The following is a 23,579-nucleotide window of genomic DNA, read 5'->3' on the forward strand; positions in this document are numbered from 1 at the left end:
TTAGGCTCCTGCGTCCTACCTGTTTTGACAACTTTCCATACCAAAAATGATCAGCTACACCAGAACAGCCGGCAGACCACACACACACAAGGATACAGTGCAAAAAGCCTGCTGAGCCGAAGGAAAGCTTCACATCAATTTCAGTGAAAGCTGGGTCTAACAAAAGGTTGATAACAGATATGGTTGCATTAAACTTATCTGAACCTGGCCAATCAGAAGATAAAGCTTAAGGTTTAAACCAACAGATCTCAAACCCGCTGATGTCCTGCAGAGGGTTTGTGTTGCATACTGTTAAGTCTACTTCCCTCCAGCAACTACACTTGTTCAACATAACACTACCTTTCCAATGTTTTTATCCCCACATAAGCTGCTTCGCAGTCACTAGAATGTCGAACAATAGGTCGTTCATTCAGTCACAGTTTATTTGCATGCAAGGCGAATTTCAGTGGAGTGCTTAAATACAATGGAGACAAGTTCTTGCCTAAGGAAAGATAAACTACAGTCAGTCACTTTATCCTAGAACTTAATTCTCATGCTTTGGGGGTTATGTTTTCCCCGTCAACAGTTTCTAAGCCATTCAGGCAGAAACATTTGCGAGAGAGCACTACAGAATCTTCCCTTTGGTTGCTGTCTAATTGTAGACATGACACACACCTCTAAACAAATTCTCCTGCAGTGCGGTGGTAATGTGAATCCTGACCCAACAACAGGAATAATGATGAAGAATCACAGCCCTAGCAAACATCACTGGTGTTTTACCAGGCACTGGGTCCCAAGTAATGCAGTTGCTTCAGCTGCACGGATGTCGCACGAGCCTCTGTTTAAATACTGCAAAGTGGTAATCTCCTGCTTTTGATACTTTGAAACTGAGGAGGCAAAGGAAAATATCTGAATGTGCAGTCCTGAGGTCAGAGCTAAAGTTTGATTTGGGTTGGTTTGGATTAAGGAGAAACGTCCAAGAACAACCCACTGATTTACTTTATTTCAGGACTTGGCACACAGCTTGGACCCAGTTCAAAATCCAATGACACCGAGCCAGAAAATGCTACAGAAAGAGCAGAGATAGGAGACATCTGGACTGTGTTAGGAACTTAGAGCCACAAAGCCCTTTAAAAATATTCTCTGCTCACGTTGGGACTTCGCTTGTTTTTGTTTCGAACAATCCAAATGTTAAAACTGTGTTTCACATTAAAAGTAAAAAAAAATTAAAAAAAATAAAAAAAAATCCAAAGCAAAAAAAAAAAAAAGCCCCAAAAAATCCAAATCCCAACCAACAAAGCTTCCTCTCCCCCAAGAAGGGCAACCAAAGCCAATTAAAATGTAAAAACATTATTTTATGATGGCAGGTGAAAAGTGAACACTCCTACAGTGAAAGTGGTAACTTCCAATAGCACTGAATAAATGCTCCTGAAGCACCATTTTCAGTATTATTACATCACTGCAAACTTCTCACACAAGCAGGACAGCAAATGTGTCCGATAAAAACCTCTGATCATTTAGGATTCCTGCTCCGACACACCATTTTAACCTATCCAGTGAGTACAGAAGAGTGGAATTACTCACATAAAACTCTTCTTTATGTCTAAAATATTGTGGTCTGGGTTCTAGGAGATAACTGAAAAGAAAAATATTTAAAAATGACCATTTAACCGTTTCCATCTTAATTCCATTTTAATTGTCATTGCCCATGGCAGGAGGGCTGGAACTAAATGATCCTTAAGGTTCCCTCCAACCCAAACCATTCTAGGATTTCACACATCTGGCAGCAGTCATGCTGATCACTACAGCTTCTTAAATACAATGGGAGTACAATGGGAGCTGTGCACTCCCATTCCGTAAACGCCCTTAGAAAAATTAATTAAAGATGGATTTGGGAACAGAAAAAGTTACTATAAGTTTTTGATGTTTATTACAAAACTAGAATAAATACAAGATTAATTATTCAGAGAACGCTAGCACAAAACTGAGCAGTTTTATAAATTAATTCCTCAAAAATTCCAGTTGATGAAGTCTAATTGATTAACCTTTAAAATAAATACATAGAGTAAGCAAGCCTGCTAACACCACCTCTCCAGTGGGAAAGCAGGCAGGGCTCCCAAACACTTTGCTATGGGTCAGTGGTAGAGCTGGAGGAACACAGGAGCCCTTGGAGCTGATAGAAGCACCCTGACCATCCCTTGATGAGAAGCAAGAAAACAGACACCTTAACTTCGGCATTTTAGCTCAGGTAAAACAACCACTTTGTTCTTATTCTACACTTTCCTCACCTGCAGCTCTCGTATCTTGCTGCAGCTGCCTGACCACTTATGCCAGAGAAGTGCTGAGACGCACACCACACAACACACGTGTAGTAGCATTCTCATCTGTAAGAGACTGCACCTCCACTAACTGTACTGAATGAGTACCTCTTCCCCCTGCAAGGAAGAGATCAGTTGACTGTGCAAGGTTTGTAACAGAGTGCTGTGACCTTTTAAGATCCCACAAAACATGGGCCAAGCCAGCATAAGAGGAATTTCTCTGCACAAACTGCACTACCAGGAGCTTGTTGCATATGAACAATTCATCTTACCTTAAAATAAGTGTTTTTTAATAAAAGGCAAGGTAATTCTAGCCCAAGCTGTCTTCCAATACAAGTTCAAGCAGCACACTTTAAAGTAAATAACAGGAAAAAAATGAATATTAAGAGAATAGTCTGAGCAGTCAAATTCAACACTTTGACCAAAGACAAGGCTCAAATATATTCAAACAGGTTTGAGCAGAAAGTCTTTAAGGTGCTCACCAACAGTGAAAGCTTCTGATAAAAGCGGATTTAATTTTAAAATAAGCTACTTTCCACCCTTCCGATTGTTGGGAATACTTTCTTAAAATAAACGATAAAAAGAAACTCAGCGGGTATTTCATTTATTCCATATTTTTGATTATTTATATTAATTAATAGGACACAGTATCCCATTCTTCCAAGTACATGCCTTGGCACAGCAAGGCCTATTCTGCATTCAGCAACATGCAACATTTCCGGCAGTCCAGCTCCAGGAATAGAAAGCCAAGGGAAGGCAAGACAGCCAGATAAACAAATCATTCGGATACCTGAAAACCCTGGAGATACTGCAGCTATTGTCATTTTACACCTAAGCTCCTCTGAGACATTCTGACAGTGCCAAATGTAGATGAAAATAATTAACGGGCTTCTTGGAAGTGAAAAAGAATTCACAGAATCACGCTCTTAAGCAAACAATCCAGATACTAAATCCTTCACAGGACATTTTTGCCTGCACTGAACACTGCCCCGTTCAACACAGTACAGTGTTTGTTGACTGCACCACATTTGTCCAGCGCTCAATGACACACCTTATTGAAGATTACCAGTTGTGCCATCTGCAAATTCATTGGTTTCTCATAGGTCTGATGCTGCTTCTACAGCCTGCAGTCATTTGCAACAGCAAAATTTAAGTGTGAACTTTTACCAAGCCTGTATCACAGCATTTTGTCTCTGCGCAGGTGGTAAAGTCAGCTCTCATTCAAAATATTTATCTAAATCTAAAACTATTTCAAAAGGCAAAAAGCAACAGCAGTACAGAAATGACAGAAAAGATTACGTGCTAAAGACTGCACCTTTGAGTGACACCTCTGCAGCCAACTAACTTCAGCCATGATGCTCCTGCAGAGACATCTAGGAAGTAAAGTTCTTCCAAACCAATGGAGTTGGGCCAAATCAAGTTAACCCAATGGAGCTGATCAATCAGATCAAATCAAATCAAAGGCCAGCAACAAACCAACCCTGCAGACAGTATTCCTCTTCTACCTTCCCATAAGAACTCAGAAAGCCAAACCAAGAAGCACAGATGCAGGCCGGAGCTATAAACCCCCAACTACATTTCCTATTAGTCCGCTCCCCTAGGAGCTCAGGAGCGTTTAGACTCCGAGTTGTGGTTTAAGTCCATTTGTGTTCCTCAAGTAGAAACATCTTCATTGAAAAGAGACTCATCCTGCACAGCCATTCGCTACTGAGCTCATCTGTGAGAGACACGGACTGGCACATTTCTATGACAACCAAAAAGAAAAAATTAGCAGCTTGGCACAATTTAAACAGCTTTTTAAAGCCTCCCTATTGTTCCTGAGGCTGCGTTCTCTTCCTCTAGCATGTATAGTTATCTTGGATATACTGCCCAGAACATCAGCTCTCCCTGAACCGGTTCTCTTTCCATTGGGGAAGAGAGATTTTGTAAGATTTAAATTCAAAAACTAAAAGAATCAAAGGGCGTACTGTCCTACCTAGTTTGACTGAATTAGACACGCGTATACAACCTAAGGAGACAGTCCAAGAGGGCCCATAGAAGTCTGAATCAACAGAGTGTTCCCCAAAATATCCTCTTTTTAAAAAGAAGGAGGAACTTCTTTACTGTGAGGGTGGTGAGGTCCAGGAACAAGTTGCCCAAAGAAGTGGTAAATGCTTCATCCCTGGCACTGTTCAAGGCCAGGCTGGACAGAGCCTTGAGTGACACGGTCTACAGTGAGGCATTACTGCCCCTAGGAAGAGGATTGGAACTATATGACCTTAAGGTCCTTTCCAACCCAAACAATTCTGTGATTAAGTCCCAGTAGCTTGTTTTGTTTAAAGATCTTGCTGTGGATTAACTCAATCAGAAAAAGCAAAATTACCATTTTCTCTCAATTAAAACCAACAAAACTCAAAAACAAGTTTCACCATTTGAAAACCATCATTCCTTCCCTTGCTGGATCTCAATCTGGGTTCTTATTTTTACACTAAGACATCCCAATTTAAGAAAGAAATTAAAGGTAGGGAGGAAGCAACAGGCACAATATAACCGGTACAACGGTTTCTTTTTCCACCTAGTAAAACCAGATGGATACAACCGGGAAAACATGACAGTATCTTCTTCCTTCTCTTCACAAGGATCTCATGCCACTATACCCATGATGACACAAAATTATGCCATATTTCAACCAAGATATAGGCTTCAGCTCAAGCAGCTTGTACACTTTCTTAAAGCACTGCTTATTTAAAAGTTCGCACACTAAAACAATTGAGCACCAGAAAAATAAAGCAGCTCTTTGTCTGACATATGTTGCCAGTCAATGCAGAATTCACATTGTCCTTATGTTTGTTATTCCATCCCCTCAGATCAGTGACTGCCAGCTTACACGATTCATTAATTATAAGTAGTTAAGATTGTTTTTAGTACTACGGTACAGATGCCAAATCACTCTTACTGATTCCCAACAAGAGAGAAAGATGGTATGAGTAATAACAATGGAATGGACTCGCAGGATCTAGACATGCCAAGCCACAAATATAGTGCCAGAAGAGTAAGGTTTTTTTCACTCCCATCTTAATTTTTTGAGATTTAGTCTCAAGCCAGACTCTGCTGAACAGGCAGCCTGATGGATCTTCCGCTAAGATTCCTTCTTACTCGTAATAGCTCGTGCCATGTGACCACAGGAATAATAAACCACAGGAATAAAGAGATTATTTTTTTAAGTCATAGAAACCTCAAGTGCAACTTTGTCTGTTATGGCCAAATTTTCTCCTGCTATCATTAAAGGTTTCCCAGTTACATATAGACTGCACCCATCAAGTCAATGATTTTCATCTCGACAGTGTTTTGACTTGATCTTTTACTCACAAGTCATTTTGTTTAATTTGCTTCAGACATTTTTCCACACACGATTCAGAGCAGTGATACACCGCCAGGCAAAGTACTGAAATGTTCCCAAAGGCATAGATGAAGGAAAACTCTGTTATTAGTGGATCTAAAAGGTACTTCTTATTACTTAACCAGCTTGCCACAAAAGAGTGTAGGTAGCACATTACTTTTCGCGGTAGATGTGAGCTTGAGTCATGCAACAGAAACCACTACAACCTCCTGGTGGAATCAGATGCTAGAAAGACAAAAGGCATCAAAGTCCAGCCCTAAGGTCTCATTGATTCTCTCATAATTGAGGAGAGCAGTGGTACATAAAGCTACAAGAAAGAGCATCTCCTTTCACTCCAGCTCTCCTTGCTCAAGGATCAGATCAAAAGCCGTAAGATACAATGATCTTCAGAAATGCTTTACACTTGCAAATTCAATCCATGGCAGAAAGCTTCACAGAACCACAGAAAGTTTTGGGTTGGAAGGGATTAAAGCTCATCCAGCTCCAACCCAACCCAGGCAGGGACACCTTTCACTAGACCAGACTGCTCCAAGCCCTGTCCAGCCTGGCCTTGAACACTGCCAGGGATGGGGAAGCCATATTTTGATTTTGACCAATTTCTAGTCAAATTAAAAATAAAAAAAAAAAAAAAAAAAGTGTATCTAATTTTTTTAAGCAGTAGCTATTACACTGTTAAACTGTATTTTTCTGTGCAATGTTTCCCATGTCATAAAACCAACATACGGATAAAAACTCAGGCTGAAGTGTTTTAAGAGGCCATGTGATAAACTATGGCAAATGCCATGGGACTGATTCCGTACTAGCTCTCACCTGGACTTGCAATGGACAAGACAGTTGGAAACACAGGCACTCTGGTGAAAAAGAGAATTAAGGTACTTCTGATTCTGAAAACTGAGATATTGCACATGGTAAGACTGATTTCCATAACTGCAGCACATTCCCTTCTCCAGTTTAAATCTGCAAATGGTGGGCTGCACTGTTTATTTTCTGCTGCCTACACAATGCATCAATCTGCCTACTAGGAGTACGTTACTATCTGCAGGAGTATGTTCCCCTGAGATACGTATACTCCCATCCACTCCGGAACAGGCAAAGACCACACAGTATCACACTGTGTTTCCAGCTCTCTCCAATGGTATCCTATGCCACATCCTCTCTCTCCAGTATAAAGATACGTCACTTCTGAGACCAATGCAGTCATCGCAGATGGTGATCAGTTACAAACAGGAAGCATCCGTCCTTCTGCTGTATTTCACAGATGAAACCAGCACCAAACAGTTCCCTCATCTCCACTGCTCACTTCTGTGCACTCAGAAATGCACATCTTCACACTGTTGTCTCTGTCCCCACAGCAGATAGAGTGGCAAGAAAAAGTTCAAGCTACATGGCAAGTGGTTCAGTACGGCAATACACTGGGCAACATACACAACTTCTTTTTACAACTGTTAAGATTTACTCACAACCACAGAGTTCCTGTTTTTTCCCTATACAGATGAGACTTCCAGTTCCCCGATGAGGAAATGAAGTGATGTGACATTAAGCAGCTCATGAATCTCTTCAATTAATGCATTCTGCACAACGGAGACTTCCAGGGAATTATCTGCAACCACAGCACTGCCTCATTCCCACTGTCGTGTCCCTGAGAATGAGTCACTTCAATTCCCATGTTCTTGCTGCAGGCAGAGACAGAGTCCTCTGTCTTCGTTAGTCTGGTTGGAATCAAACACTGAAACTACTTGCACAAAACTTTAATTAGGATTACCTTATTTTCTGAAAGCATAGTTACCGTCAGCTCTGCACTCCTCATGCTGACTAGAACTTAAGGCTACAGGAGACAACATTCCATCCCACCATCTTCAGGGAACAACTGTACAGGCTTATAAACAGTACCAAGATAGCAGGAGGCTTGCAAGCCACACATCTCCAATGCTGAGCTGTATTACAAATCAACTGCAAAGCTATCCTGGCACAGGACCTAAGCTGCAGGAGGAAACAGGACAGCAATGGCTGAAGCCAACATGGGTAGATCACTCTGGGACCCAAATACATGACCAACCTCAGCACCATTCCACAGTGAGACCCAGGGCCACCACTCTCGCTTCTGAACGTGTCAGCCCTTTCTAGTAAGTCATGGGAAGTGGAAGGGGGAAGAAGAGAGTTTTGAGATAGGAGGTATGCCTTACTGCTCTCCATCATACGAAGGGTCGGGAAGGTCTGCTAAGCCTGCAACATGGCTCTCCTAAGCCACCAAACTACTGCAATATTTAAAAGATTTAAAACATATTATTTACTTTATATTAAAAAAATAAATTGCATTTAAACAATGCCAATTTAAAATATATTTTATCATTATCAAACTGGTTTAGGGGATACAGGAGTTTGACAGTGGCTGCTTTTACACATTTCTGGATACTGTAATTTTCATTTAGAAAAAAACTTCCCAGAAAAGACACAGAATCTGTGTTAGAAGTGTTTTAAAGCTTGAGAAAGCCTTTGCTGAATACAGCTAGTAGTCTGTATGTGTTTCATGCGATTTGCAAACAAGAAACACTGGAATTTTAGGCCAGGAAGATGTCATTGACTAATGGGGATTCTCCCTTCCCTCTGGAGTATAGGTTTATAGAAGAATAAGATCATGTTCTCCAGGCAAGTTTATATGAAATGATTCATCTCCAGCCAGCTGCAGTCAAGACATCTGCTTGTTTTCATTTCACTACAGGGAGCTTCACCCCCCTCCTTACCTCCAAAGGCAGCCAAGCTCATATCCAATTGTAAAAAGAAAACTTTTAACAATTTCAGAACTAAAACTTGAGAAATTGGGTAAATCGCAGAGGCCACAGATGCACCTCTGCCCCACCTAAAGCACTCCTAAGAACATGAAGTGAAAACTAGGCTGAGGAAGTCCTATTTAATCAAGTCTATTGACCTTAGCACAGAGGCATCACTGCTGTATCCTGTGCTTTACAAGCAGATCTGCCCAAATACATGAAGGTATTTCTTTGTTTTGAGAATCCCTCACACATTCCACATGGGATCATGCAGACGGGTCCTCGTGTGGTCAAATAAAGTTTGTGAACCCGTGCCTTTATAGCTTTTCCATATTAATCCGCACTCTGGGCATATATCCAATTAAAGCCTCATGTATAGATCACTAGGTTACTAACTGGCTTGCATACTTGAGGACAGGGGAAATAACAAGCTCATGACTGCATAATTTAACACTGCCTGTGCTTTCACTTTTACATACACAAGTCTTTTTTAATCCAGTCTTACCCTAAATAAAGAGTAATAAGGTTTGCTGATAATACAGTTGGGTCCCTACATGCTGGAACACACAGTAGCTCGTGGTGAATGCACTTACACTAACAAACTCCAGTGCAAAGATGACAAGGTCTTTTCACGAGCACACTACAAAAACAGGAAGCAAACTGGAAAACTTCACAGTGTTTGGAACCAGCAGAGCATTGTTTGTACAGGCTTTTCTAGCAAATGCAAGAGAAAATAAAATGGGTAACATGAAATCAGAGCACAGCACAAGAGTCTCAAGACAACAGCTCCCTAAAGATCTCCAGGTTCAGACTATACAGGCAAGAAGATGCACAGGGTAGGGAGGTTTTCCCCCTTATTTCTGCTAAGAAAATCTGACAAATAAAGACAGACAACCTCCCAGACTCTTGACATTAAGGCTAGATAATGTAACACAGCACTGTACCTTCACCTCAGTTAAAGTGGGTATGATACACGAAGAGGTATTAGGAAACACATAATCCTAATTGTAACACAATGCCAAGTATTTCCATGATTTTTTAAATACAGTAATATTTTCTAATACTACCATATTAAAGTATTTCCACAATTTTTAAACTGCATTCAAAGGGAAGATACAATGGCACAAGCCCCACACACCATGGGCTGCCCCAGAAGGCCACCTTCACCTCATATGAAGAGGCTGCACCATGCACTACATCCCTTCAAGATGAGTCAAAAAGCTCCAGTCACAAGCATGCTGCGGTCACTAAGTCAGAGACTTCCCCTTTCAGCTGGAACACACAGATCTGATCTGTGACTTGAGGCTGCTTTGTTTAATTTTTTTCATATCATCACCTCTTTTCTTTCCCTTCCCCACTAAAGTCCACTCAGCCCATGCTGTAGTACCGTAAGTGCTTACAGCCTGCACAATACACAGATAATGCATGCAGTTGGTGCTGCCTCAATCCCGGCTCAGCACAGGTTTAAAGCAACAGAGGACTGATTCTGTATTTGGGCAAGCACCAAGGAGGACTCGGTGCTTTCCCACCTCATCTGTCTCCATGAAGGAACAGCTTTATACACAGTCAACTCCCACGATAGATTTGATTTCACCAGATTTAAAGTATATTAGTCAACCCAAGTCACTGGGGACATTTGAAATAACTTAAAATAAATCAAGAGAGGATTAATTTCAAAGGAGGCATTGACACAGCACCAAAAGAAGTGTACGTTGGTGTTAGGAGAGAAGCCATTAGCAGTATTTCTCAATGCCAATAATTTTTTCCACCACAAACACTACAGCAAGATGTTACAGTCTTGGGGCAAATGCTGGGCTCCAAAGGCAAAACGGTTACCTAGAAGGGGTATGTCAATATTTAATACCAAAGTGCATGTCTGATCCTGCACATTTAACTTCAAGCTCTTCCAGCTTTATTTCCTGTTTCATTCACAGCAATCAGAAAAGATGGATTGTCTAACCTTAGAAAACGTGTTTTCAGTCAGACAAGACATGTTAACTGTGTCCGTCCTTTCACCTTCAGCAACAAAGTTTTGTGCCAGCACATTTTATGTTTTCTTCAACGTCCACATTATTTGGTTGCAAAGCAGATGGGATTGTCAGTGCCAGGAATCCACTCAAGCCACTTACTCCTCTGGGAGAAGAGGAAGAGCCTGTTCTGAGCTTCTGGATGTCAAGATACTTTTTAGTTAAAAAAAAAAAAAAACCCCACATAAAATTATTAGCAGAGCCAAAATAAAAATCAAAAAAAAAAAAAGGGGGAGTTGAAAGAAGTACTGAAAGTAATGACTAATAACTTGTACTTGTGTAATCTATTTCATCAATGTTCCTCACCTCTATATGCCAGGCAAAAAAACTGGCTGTGTTTCATAACAAAAATGATCAGGAATACTACTTCGAGCCCTTACGACACAGCTGTAGCTGCTATTCCTTTTGTAAGGAATGTATGAAGTAGTATCAGAATTGCTGCACTGAAAGAATATACTGAAGCTCTTTTGGCAATACTATAATCATGCCACTATAAGCTATACACTAAAGGCAGAAGTTTACAGCAGTTGCACCGATTTTCGTCTTGTTCAAACAATGACTGAACATCTGTAACCTGACATTGTTTCCTCTTTCTCCAGACATTCAAATAAATCTCTCTATGTTCTATGTTACTGTTGGATAAGGAGCCCTTCATCGAACATGATTCATCTTCCACAAGGAAGGTACTTAAACTATGGGCATTTCACAACTGAGTGGTAAAACAAGGACACAGACGGATCTTGTTCAACACAGTCCATCCAAGTAGATGGAAATCTCCTCTGCTGCAAAAGTAAATGCTGTTCTTCAAAGAATCACTGGGCCTTTCACAGTTTTGGTCCCCTCCTCCCACTTTTTCTCAGTGCCAAAATACTAAGCAAACTGTTGAGATGACAGAACACTATAACTATAGTCACAGCATCGCGGAGCCAGAGCATTCAAAGCAGGCTCACACCCGCAACTCTCCGTCAATCTCTGACATTCAATAGGCACAGAAACCTCTCGTTGTGCAGCTACCTTTCAAGCTGACAGGACAACTCAACACTGAGATCCCCAACTAGAATAACTGCAGATACCAGAAAAAGTCTGCAGAGTTGCATTAGCTAACACTGATGGCTCAGAGATCCACTGTTTAAGAGCCGACACATTTCCACTTTCAGTTTCCTACTCTTTTTACAGCTTACACTGTAGCAAATAGAAATCTGGTGTTTTGGTATGACTCTGCAACCCTGTTCTTCTCAAATGATTCCTAAATTTAAGAGCTCAACATCAAAAAGTTTGTATGGTAAACCCAAGGTATGAGAAAGGAAAGAGAACTGCCGATCTCAAAAACAAATCTCAACACCTTGCTTCTATAGTAATTTTGAAACATCATTCTCACGCTGAAAATTTCAGTGCAGTCAAGGTTTCCCTGACTTACTCTTTACTGCTGAATTCAATCTTAACAGCCTCTAAATCAAAAGCTAAGTGGTAGGCTGTCAGAAGTGACTATTAGGGGAACGTACAAAGCACGCACGCCTCAGAAAGCAAGAGACTTGAAGTGATTGGCACCTGGCTCCACGACAGGTATTTTCTTTGCAGGAAGATGGAAGGGTAGCAAAAAGAACACAACACCCTGGGCTACATTCTGCTGTCAGTCACTCTCCCACACTTCCACTGATTTTAAAGGAGGTTTACAGCCATTAAGAAAACAAATAGCCATCAAACTCAGGAGGGAAGATGCAGCCTGCCAGCCAAAGCAAAGGAACTTTATTTCTGCTCCAACTAGTGATTTACTGTGAACATTAGAGCAAGGCATGACATGCTACTGGTTCTTGATGTCCAACCTACGGGTCAACTCCAACAGTGAACCATAGATGCACACACCAACTGCAAATTAACCATGAACTAACAGTAGCAGACATGTCTCAAAAGTCTGATCTACATTCGCCTCTTTGTTTTCCCCATGTATAAAAATACAATTAAGCCCTTTGAGATAGCTGAAGTACAGTGAAACTGAAACCCAGTGACTTGTAGAATTAAGTCATCATACTGTGATCCAAAAAATGGGTTTTTTTCTGATTACTGTAAAGGCCAAAAATTTTTTTTTTTTTTATTTCATTCACAGAAGGTCAGACATACATATTTATGGAAAAAACATACACACCCTCAGTATTTTGATTTAAAACTTGGATTCCACTTGGCAAGTTTCGTAAACTTGGTTTTTTTCAGCAGTTTTTACTCTACTATTAAAAATGCCTTTCCCTGAAAACGGATAACAGTCACCCAGTCTTATGCCAGGTGCTTGCTCAGATAGAGTAAAACCATGGCCTGCTCACAATACATGAAGACTGTATTACAGCAGCAAACAAAAAACTCCACTACAGAACCCCACTACAACAGGAACCAGGTGGGGCAACTGACACCTGCAGATCCCTAAAGCTTATATTCAAATAGCCAAAAAAGACAAAGACTGGCAGGAAATGGCCACTGCCATGTGAAAAAATGGCAATATCACAGCTTTATCATTGAGAAATACCTGCTCTGTACTGTCTGAGCCGTACTTTGCGAACATACCATTGGCATCTTCAGCAGGTTTAGTGGGGGAAAAAAAAAAGAGTTTTCTTCTCAAAATTACCCAAACTGTCTACCTGCACATGCAATTACCTGATTTAGCTCAGTTAGATGTTAACTGTCAATACACAAATAAAGAATGAGGTAACTTTTTGGTTTACAGAATTCCTGCCTTGCTTTTGGGTTAACACCACCAGAAACCTCATCCATAAAATCTGCACAGACAAATGTGCACATCAAAAATATGTACAACTTCTAAGAGGAAACACGTATTATTTATGATTATCCCTTTCAAACAGTTTCTCTTCAGGCCTAAGGAAAACATTAGGCAAAAAATAAACATGAAATAATTATATTTCTCAATACAATTATATATTCTAAAAAAAAAAAAAAACACACAAAAAACACAGAAAAACCCACCTCTGATTTAGCTTAATCTCAGCTTTCTTCAGGCAATGTTTATTGTGCTACATGTGCATCTTTGTAATCAAAATCCTATAAACCTAAATCCATTTCTGTGTGCTTTTAGGGTCTGAGGTTTAGGTTTTTTCTTCAAAAAGAGAAAAGACTTTATTTTATTCAGCATTTCTCTAAGCACTGGAAATGCAAGCAGCAAAAGCCCTTTAGTGACAGTTCCAAGCTCTTGACATTCCCATTCTTAATATCATGGAATTAGAGGTCTGAAATTTTAGAAGCATTGGATATTCATTTGTACTTCATCCTTTTTAAAGCCCTGGTTATTACTCTTCTCAATGAGAGTGAAAGCAATTTCTCCTTTTAAATTTTCCTTCCGATGAGAAAAATCGCGTAGTCTCTCAGTCACAGGAACAAGAGCTTTAGAGAAACTGCAACATACTTTGAAAAGCACAAGAGCTCTCACCCCTGAAACAAGTGGCAATTCTGAGCAGACAACGGAGAGACACACTTCAAGGGCCATAAAAGGCTCATTCCACTCTCAACCTCAGATTCTGCCACTGCCTACAAAGTGAAAATGGCTATAGGTGGAAATGAGGCAAGATGACAGCAGAAGCAGCAAGAAATTGGGGGTGTCCCCTATAGAGGATACACCCCCATGCAAACTTCAGCCAGGACCACATTCCACAGCAGTATTTCAGCAAATTTCAAGACCAAAATGGGAGAAAAAAGAGATCAACTTGCAGCAAGCAGCGATTTTTTTCTTAATAAACCTCCATTGCCTGGGGAAGAGAGGCCGGGGGGAGCTGGCACAGGTCCCATAGGGCAGCAGCAGTGGCTGGCAGGACCTTTCTGGGAATCCTGAATGAGAAAGGCATGCACCCCAGGGCAGTGTGTCCCAGGGCCAAGCCAAATCACACTTCCCTGCATCACCGACATGGTCTCACACTCCTCCCACAGTACGTTCACTTTTCAGCTACGGGGATGACGTCGGTAAGTACATTTGCTGACCCACCACAACTCTACTGTATAATTAAGCATTAATACACTGCAGCAAACCATGTATCTTCCCCAGCTTTGCAGTGCATGAATGCACAGAGAAAGCACTTGGTCCCATGGTCTGTCATGCCTTTATGAGGTACGCTGCTGCCCATGCCAGGGCTGTCAGACAGTGGTGAGCAGTCCTCATTAGTTTCTCTGTCCTCAGCCTCCGTATTCAGTAAAGTCACAAACTCACTTTCCATCATGACAGCACCTGTCTGAATATTGACATAAAAAGGGGTGAAGCAGCAACAGCTTCTACACCAGCTCTGTCCAACAGTGACGTTTCTAAGCCTCTTGCTCATGAAACAGCCAACCAAAGGAAAAAAGCAGGGCTCTATTCTGCAGAAGCCTGGCAGCAGAGCCAGCCATCCCCCGCAGCCAGCAGCCAACCTGAAAGCTGCACAGTGATCTTTCCCTGAACCTTCCTGGCTCTCTGAACAGCACATCCTGCCATTCACGTTACAGGCAATGAATGGTAATCCCTCTCCTCATATTACCCTACTGATTTCAACAGAGCGAGACCAAGAATGTACGTGACCAAGTGTACTTCCAGTTCAGATTTTATTCGTTGCAACTTGACGGGTTTCTTGAGCTCAATTAGTAATGGCACACATCTAGCAGACATGCTCAAATCCAGACGAAAAATGTGCCTTTTTTCCTAAGATTCTCAAAAACACAAGAAAGAAAAAAAACCCCAACTTAAAATTATTTTAAAACATACTGAAAACTGAGATGAAAGCAGAAGTAAATAGCCTGCACCATGAACTCATTCCCTGGACACTACAGTCTGTGGACTGGCATGTTAACCTGCTTTTGTATTTCCCACCCTATCAGTCCTGTCCCATTAGACATCGGACAGCCCAAGCAGCAAAGTCAAGAAATAACTTTAATTAATGGAAATGCCAGTAACATCAGATGTCCACAAACCCCAAAACAAGACCCCCTTTCACCAAAACCTAAAAAGCATTGTTAAATTATCCTGATTTTTAAGCCTATGTAGTGAAGGCCTTTTAATTTAGCATCTGTTTCTGACTCCATGTTTTCTCTCCACAACCACAAGAGCTGAAACTTCACTCACTGTTGACGTGTTTGGCTATAATGTATGCTTTTCAATTGTCTTTTCCTTTTCCTGGTATTGCCCCTGCATTCTTAAATATTGTGCAAAACAGGAAAATTTTACGCAATGATTTAATAATACATTGTTTTTGGCAGCAATTCCAGCCTACCATGTTTCCCTCTCTCCTCTTCCTCAACAGTCTGGCGGACTATACACTGAAACACATCAGTTCCTTGATCCAGTTAAAAGACAAAAAAATCTGCAAAAGGTTCAAACAGAGAAAGTGTTTCCCAACCAGTTCACACAGATTTTCCCAATGTGACCCTGGAAACGGTTAAGCACATACAAAAGACAAACTGACACAGTACGGGACAGATGAAGAAATGAACAGCACAGGCCAGGACAGCATTACTGCCAATGACACTTCATCGACAGACTGTACAATGAAGTTATTGAGTGCACATACCTGCACAAGCACTGTACATGCTTTACACGTGCTAAAGTATCTATCAAGAACACAACTGTTTGTGGAATGAAGCACTACATATCTATAAACACATGCAGACACAGAACAAACTGATACAACTAGCACTGTTCAAAACACTAGTAAACAAGCCACAACCTACCCATGCAACCCACAATCTAATTACGTGTAAAGACTATGAAATATTTGAGGGAAGTCTCTTCTTTCGTAAATCCTACACAGGGATGTAAGTCAACGCCTAGTAATCCAAACATGCTTTCTAACACAGAAGGAAATGAAAGTACCTTTTTTATTATATGTTAAAACTCACCTGTTATTTAGGAGCTTCAAAAGTATAAAGCAATTACATGCATTAAATAGCTAAAAAATAAAAATAAAAATCACTCCTCTCTATGTACTAAACCTACCACCATTCTCCTCTGAAATGTCCTTCGGCATATACTGTTCTGGCAGTGATTCTGGTGAGACTAAGGCTTCAACCTGTTCTCCCACTCTCACTAACAACATAAACCTCAACTTGCAGTGTTTCCCAACCAGTTCACACAGATTTTCCCAATGTGACCCTGGAAACTGTTAAGCACGTACAAAAGACATACTGACACAGTAGTTGTGAAGCTATATGTGTACTGAAGCTATATGTGTATCGACACATATTGACACTTGCAGTTGAGGTTTGTCAGTGCAAATGGGACTCAACCTGGCCTTTCAACTCTGAAAAACTGAAGATCCTTTTTGTGGTTTACAGAATCGTAAAAAGGGTTGTGTTGGAAGGGACCTTTAAGGAACATCTCATCCAACCCCCCTGACCTGGGCAGGGACATCTTTCACTAGATAAGGTTGCTCAAAGTCCTGTCTAACCAGACCTTGAACACTTCCAATGATGGGGCATCCACAGCTTCTCAGCGCAGTACTTCCTTTCCTAGAAGGACCACACCCCGACTTCACTGATCTGATGATCCAGCATCACCAGTTAGAATGTTCTACTACAGAAAGATGATCTCACAGTTCCACAAAGGCCCAGCCCCAGGAGGGATCCTGAGCTCCTCCAGTCCCTGCTTTGATACAGGATCAGGTCTCCACTGAGGACCAGAGGCAATTTAGAAGCTTCCTCAGGGGGGCTATTACCACCATGCTGTGGCTATCACCACATCTTTACTCCCCAGCCAAAATGAAAAATGAGGCAGAAGTATTTCTGAGTATCCTTTTTGCATGTAAAATTTACTGCCTAGGTGTTAACACTAATAGCCTTGAGAGTTCTCACTCTATCAATGAATACAGCTTCTGTTTTCATATTTTATATAAGCTCTGTGATATATAAACACATACCTTAACACTACAGACTTATAAATATGCTTTTTAACCACTGTAGGAACTGTATTTTCAAAGGTATGTTTGATAGGCATTAAACAACTTTAAAGAAATACCATTTTAGGTTTTCTTATGCAGAACTACTAAGTAATACAGCAATAAAATAAGTCTGTCACAACAGAGTAGCGTCCCATTAAATCACCAAATCTTCAGGAAAGTTTGGGTTTCATTACTGCAGGCACATGCCTACCTTTACTTCTGAAACAGAATCTCAATTTCAGCAGCACAGATAACAGAGCAATTTGGTCTCAATTTGCAGAGAACTCTAAATTATCATGGTTATACGCCAATTACAAGATCCAGTGTTCTCTCTGATGTGCCTGAAGAAAATACCTGACAGACAGAAACAGGACCAGGCAAATCATGTACACCAAAAACTTCTTGTCAAATGAAAGCAGCCATCTGCAATAGTAAAGAATGAGAAATATTAAAATAGCCATTTATCATTCAGATAAATTCAGATAAAAAAAAAATCTTAAATTGCTTAGTTATTTATGTGTTCATACTTCTTTATACATGCCATGATGGCAGGTCTATCAAGCTAGTTTTATTCACATTTGTAGAGCCCCATCAATAACACAGGGCTCAAGGACAGTACCTGGTTTACCAAAAAAGTCAGTTTACTTTTTATTATTATAGCTAACTCATAATAATAATTCTATTTGGGATCTGGCTAATGCTACAATATTTCAAGGAAAGCTTTAAAAAAAAGAATCTTTCAAGATTGTTTTGAAACTTCTGAGCTGTGCACAATACTTCCCACTTGAGCTAATTGTTTTTCAAGGGAAATTTAATTTTAAAAAGTGTGTTTTTCTAACTAATGGGAACCTGTGCTAAAGTAAACAATGAGTCCTGCTTGCTGGGTGTTTTTGCTCTATCTTTACCAAAAGTAGGAAGGAAAGACATGCAATAGCATGCTGAAACACATGCAGTAGCAGAATTGTTGAATTTCAAATAACAATTAGAAGACAATTTTCTATTCCACTTCTACTTGAGACAGATCATCCTGCCCTGCCTCATTTAATATTAATTGGTTATGTTCCTGTCTCTAGAAGAAAATATAAATGCAGCTCCCTAATCCACTTACTTTCTTGTTTCAAATATACTTCTGATTAGCTATCTTGTCAACAAACTCCTGTCCTCACATGCCACTTTTGTATAGAAAAAAGTGTAAAAGACACATCTTTTCAGGACCGTCACCAGCTCTAAATATAACATTACCTTAAACTCAACTTACCTGCCAAGGCAAAGCCAAGAAACATTAAATGGGCATGAAAAGCCGAAGTTTCCACCTCCTTGAGGGGTATTAATGAGTAACTTCATGGCTTCAATTATGTCTTATCTTCCCAGATGGGAATTAGAGAGGTCAACCCTAGCCAGGGAAAATGAATCGCTTGTTTATTCTTCCCCTGTCTGCTGCGCATACATATGTATCACAAGTCTTTCTTGCAAGCCAGTACTCTAAAACTCATTGTCCGAAACATCTTCTCCCAAGTGGTGCAAGAAAAAGAAGGAAAGAAAAAAGCAAGGCAGAGACATGAAAGGGACAAGGCAGAAGGATATTAAAAGCATGGAAGTTCAGTTATGACAGCTACCTTTAAACTACTGAAAATTAAATTTTAACATAGCTGCTGAAGGTAGCCACAGGGTTATTCTTCACACACACAGAAAGAGAGTCACACAAGGAATACTGAATTGGATTTTATTTCTGTCTTTGTTTTTACAATCGCTGCCCTTCAAGCTGTGCAAGGACAGATCTCGCTAGGAAAACAAAAATTAGTAAGAGAACTACATCTGAGTTTGGTAGGTGTTTACAAAATAAACATTGGCTGTCCCATGGGGGAGAAAGTCAGATTCATCCCCAGGCAAGCCGATGTCTGGCAAACAGAGTTTATGAGTATCAAAATTTCCTACAGGTACTTCAGCATGTACATTTTTAAATAAATAAATAATTGGAGTTACAGATACGTATTTACTTTCACCAAATAAATCTTAACCAGAATGAAAGCCTGGCCAAGATGGGAGTGAAACTGCAACAGTGAAACTGTAACTGTGAATCTGTACTGTATTTTACCCATTCTTTCACAAATGAGAAATGTGAAGCAAACAATGGAAACAACACATGAATAAATAAAACTCCTATCACCTACAGTTACGGAACTCTCCACTCCACAAGCAAATACTTTTCCAGCGCATATACCGATTATTTTATTAACATGGACTAACTTTAACAGGTGTTTGCAATAACGTCAGGAAAAGCACTTCATAGAGAACATTGTTTTCTTCCTCCCTAAATTTGGCTAAAATAAGAGTCCCGATACCTGTTCCATCACATTGTTGCATGGCGCTTCTGCTATCTTGTCAGCACAAAACATGTAACTAATTAAAAAACAGGAGTAATTACCTCTCACAGAAAAAAAAAAAGTATGTAAGGTCTCATTATTCAGACTCATATATGGTCACATACAGTGTCTACTCATGGAAAAAGCTGCAGATGAACCACCCGTACACAAACTAATGCAAACTCCTACTTTACAGCTCAGGCATTGACAAGTAAGAGCTTGTGAGGAGTAGACTTGAATTCAAATACAAGTCTCAAGCGACAACAAAAAGGACAGAATCGACACATAACTTACCCACTGTAGTCACAGACATAATTTGCCAGATCTGGATTTAGCTGTCATTACAACTTTTGCTTTCAAAAGCAAAACAAAGTGATGTTATTTTCCTGTTCAATTTTATTCACGTTACATAGAATGCAGTAAAACTCGTCATGCCAGAGGATTTGCAAAGGGATGATGTGAAGATTAATTACTAGCTGCTCATAAAGCACCCTGCCTGTGGAAAGCCCTATGTGTAAAAATGACCCTGTTATCAAAGTTGTTGAGTGCTCCCAGTGCTCGCTTTCAGTGAACGGTATGGATATTTTTCCACAGCTCCTGAAAACCAAATCAGTTGTGTTTAAATACCTACCTACAGTTTCAGGAAGTTTTGGCATTGTTTCTGTACCTCACTTCTGCAGGGGCTGGGGGTTAAACTGCCACGGATCGGATTTTGCTCAAATCCTACCTTTTCAGCTCAAAAAAAGTTACATCAAGTATCATAAAACCAGCATCTGAAAGATACCTGATAACCGTACCCATGCATTCAGGCAACAAGTGAACACGGACCTTATCCCAGTGCCCTAATTACTTTGTGGAAACCAAAGACACTGTTTGAAATAATAGAGCACAGATATTTCTGTGACCAACGGTATTTACTTGGTGAGTTAGCGCTGGAACAAAATGATAAGGAGCAAGACCAAGCACAAAGAGCACTGCTGAACAAAATGGAGCCTGCAATGGTATGTATAACGTTTTAGTACCTTCTTGCTGTTTATATACACAAAATAATGAGGAACAAGAACACCTCAATGTTAATTAAACCACGACCCCAGAGGACTTCATACATTTTTTGAGAGATGGTTTCTTTGGTGACAGGTTTGCCAGCAGCTAGAGTTTGGAGTCTCCTGTACAAACACAACTTCATGCCCTGTATTGTCACATTGCAGAGATTAACATCTGAAGCATGATCATGCCTCTCTCTACCGGCATCCTTCTGCTCAGAAATAATCGACTATGCATACCGCCTGGAAAATGCCTCCACTGATACTCACCTTCTCCTCTGTGCTGATGGTATCTTAATACAATGAAGAAGCGCAGAAACTCATTGGGCTCATGTCTTTTGGGGGTTTTATCAATACTTGACCAAGTTTTTCCTTCTCCCCTTACACCGTAGTTCCACCAAAGAAAGGAGACATTACCTTGGAAACATCCTCGACAGCCCGGTGGAAACGGCAGGCAGGGGGTGTCATTATGGCACACAGAATTGCCCTGTTAGAACAGGCAGCTGGCCTACCTGAAGGTTAAAGAGGCTCCCACCAAAAACCTGGTTGGAATACTCCACACCAGAGCATGATGAAGGGGAGACATTTATACGTGCCCCTGTGTGTCAAAGTGTGAAAAAAATCCACCCTCGGAGCACAAGCCCGGCTGCATGAAACCCATTTCAACACACCATTGACAGAAATCCACACAAAAGCCAATCCACTCTCTCATACCATCAGTGTCCTATAGGAAGGCCAGAATGAAGCCATTGAGAAAAATGAGACATTCACACATAAATCAAGAAACGACAGCATCTTACTGCTGAATGATTAAAAATCAGTGCAAAGCATGTTTTGTGTGTGGTTTTAATCACTGTTAGACATAATACGGGTGTAGTCACATCACATTCTATGTGAATGTTCAAGTAACACTGGCCGTGAAATTTTAAGTTGCATGTGTAAACGTGAATCAGATTCTTAACGACTGTATTCCATTCTGTTGTACAGCTTTTGTACTGGTGATATCACCACCTTGCATTTTTCTCTAGCATCATTTTTCACTAGGAAGAAACCCTGAAGGAATCTCCATGTTTTACGATCACATTACCAGTGTCTGGGCAGGGTATGATATGACTGTCAAATCAGAGCCCCAAAACGAGGCCTAAACCATGCAGACGGTGCAAACCGCGAGCCTTTGCTCTCGAATTAAAAGCATCTCTCACCTCTAAACTGGCCAACATGCCAGCAGGGATCCGCCGGCTTTGGGTTGGTATGTCTTGGTGTAGCGATTTCGTGTCAGTGTTATGTTGAGATGGGAGGAATTAGGAGAAAAACGGGGGGGAGGGGGCGAAAGCCCCAGCGATACTGATAGAAACAGCGATAAGAAGGAGGTTAATGGACTTGCCTGTGAACCCCCACCGAAACTGCAGGATTAAACATCCGCAGCATTACGAAGAGGGAACCAAACCCCCGCAGGCACTCCGGGAGCCCCCCCTCCTCACACACACTCACACAGAGCCCGGGGGTCCCGGCGCGGCCCCGCCGCACACATCGGCACAGGCGGCCCCGTCCCCGTGGATGCCCCGCAGGGCGGGGAAGCCGCCGGGGCCGCGTTGTGGCCGCCCCCCGCCGGGCCCGTCCAGGCTCTTACCGTGGCCGAGGCGACGTTGTTGTCCGCCAGGGTCAAGTGGTGCGGCTCCCACCGCCGCAGGAACTTGGAGGTGAGGATCTTGCTGAGAAACGTCCGGGGGTGCCGGATGACACACACCTGGATGTCCCCCTCCTGCAGCAGCTTGTACCTCATGCCGTTGCAGTGGAGCGGGGCTCTCCGGCACGGCGCGGCACCCATTTTATTCCCCTCGGGAGCGGACATCTCGCCCAGCAGCGGCTTGCTCTCCTCGGTCTGCCTGCGGTCACTGGCCCCGCTGGAGCAGCCAGTGCGATCCATGGCAGAGCCCCTCGGGTCCGGGTGGCGCTCGGTGGCAGCCCTTTGGGGACACCGGTCTCTACGGGCGGTAGAGACGGGTGTAACCAAATAAAATTAAGATAAAATAAAGATTAAAAAAAGAAAAAAGAAAAAAAAATCAAACCACACGGGGTGGATTAAAAAAAAAAAAAAAAAAGGAAAAATTGTGACGGGAAAAAGAAAAAAATGCTAAAGGAAGATGGGGGAAGGGAGTGAACCGCACCGGAGAGGGCAGGGGGAAAGGGAAGCGATAAAAATCGTTATTCGAACTTCCCAATCCGCCCTCCGGCGGGTCTCCTTCGCCTTCAGAGCGCCGCGTCCATGCTCGCGGCCAGGCGCCGGCCGAGCAAAAAGGGTCGGCTCCCGGCGAGGGCTGCGGACAAAAGCCGGCGGCGGTGGCTCCCAGCGGAGGCTGCGGAGAGTCCGGCCACGGGTCCGTCCTTCCCCGCAGGCTGTGTCCGCGGCACTGAGCGGCGGCGGCGGTCGCGGTCTGCATATACGTGGGTGCGGGTGTGCGGGAGGGGTGCGGGGGGAGCGGGGGGGGGGGGGGGGGAGCGGGGAGAATGTGTGTGTCCACGCGCGCCGCCGCCGCGGGAGGAGGAGGAGGCGGCGAGAGCAGCGAGCGCTGCCGACAGCCCGCAGCCGGAGCCGCGCCGGGCTCACCCGATTGGCTGCTGCGGGGTCATGTGCCGCCCTCCCTGACGTCAATGGCGGCGGAGCCGCCGAGGGCAGCGGCCGCGCGAGGTGCGCGGGAAGCGGCGCGCGCGTGTCCCTCGCGCCCCTCCCCTTCCCCTCCCTCCTCCCCCCCCCCCCCCCCCCCCCCCCCCGCAGTCCCTGCCCCTCCGCGGGGCCGCGTCCCGT

The 23,579-nt window shown here is 42.3% G+C and overlaps 1 protein-coding gene and 1 long non-coding RNA gene across 3 annotated transcripts in view; both read right to left on the bottom strand.

Moving 5' to 3' along the window:
* The window catches only part of CMIP (c-Maf inducing protein), a 139,578-nt gene extending 116,218 nt beyond the window's left edge, over positions 1-23,360 (bottom strand). For both annotated transcript variants that reach the window (XM_065661544.1, XM_065661543.1), the window contains exon 1: positions 22,404-23,360. In XM_065661544.1, coding sequence (XP_065517616.1) covers positions 22,404-22,700 — 297 coding nt within the window. In that variant the 5' untranslated portion in view covers positions 22,701-23,360. The remainder of the gene's footprint in view (positions 1-22,403) is intronic.
* Positions 15,027-22,377, bottom strand: LOC136004739 (uncharacterized). The gene is made up of 2 exons (XR_010608585.1): positions 15,706-22,377; positions 15,027-15,137 (listed from the first exon to the last, which is right to left on the bottom strand). It is a non-coding gene; the product is annotated as an uncharacterized LOC136004739 (long non-coding RNA).
* Positions 23,361-23,579: the final 219 nt, after the last annotated feature.

This window comes from Lathamus discolor, chromosome Z (genome assembly GCF_037157495.1).
Source record: "Lathamus discolor isolate bLatDis1 chromosome Z, bLatDis1.hap1, whole genome shotgun sequence".
NCBI classification, from domain to species: Eukaryota; Metazoa; Chordata; class Aves; order Psittaciformes; family Psittacidae; genus Lathamus; species Lathamus discolor.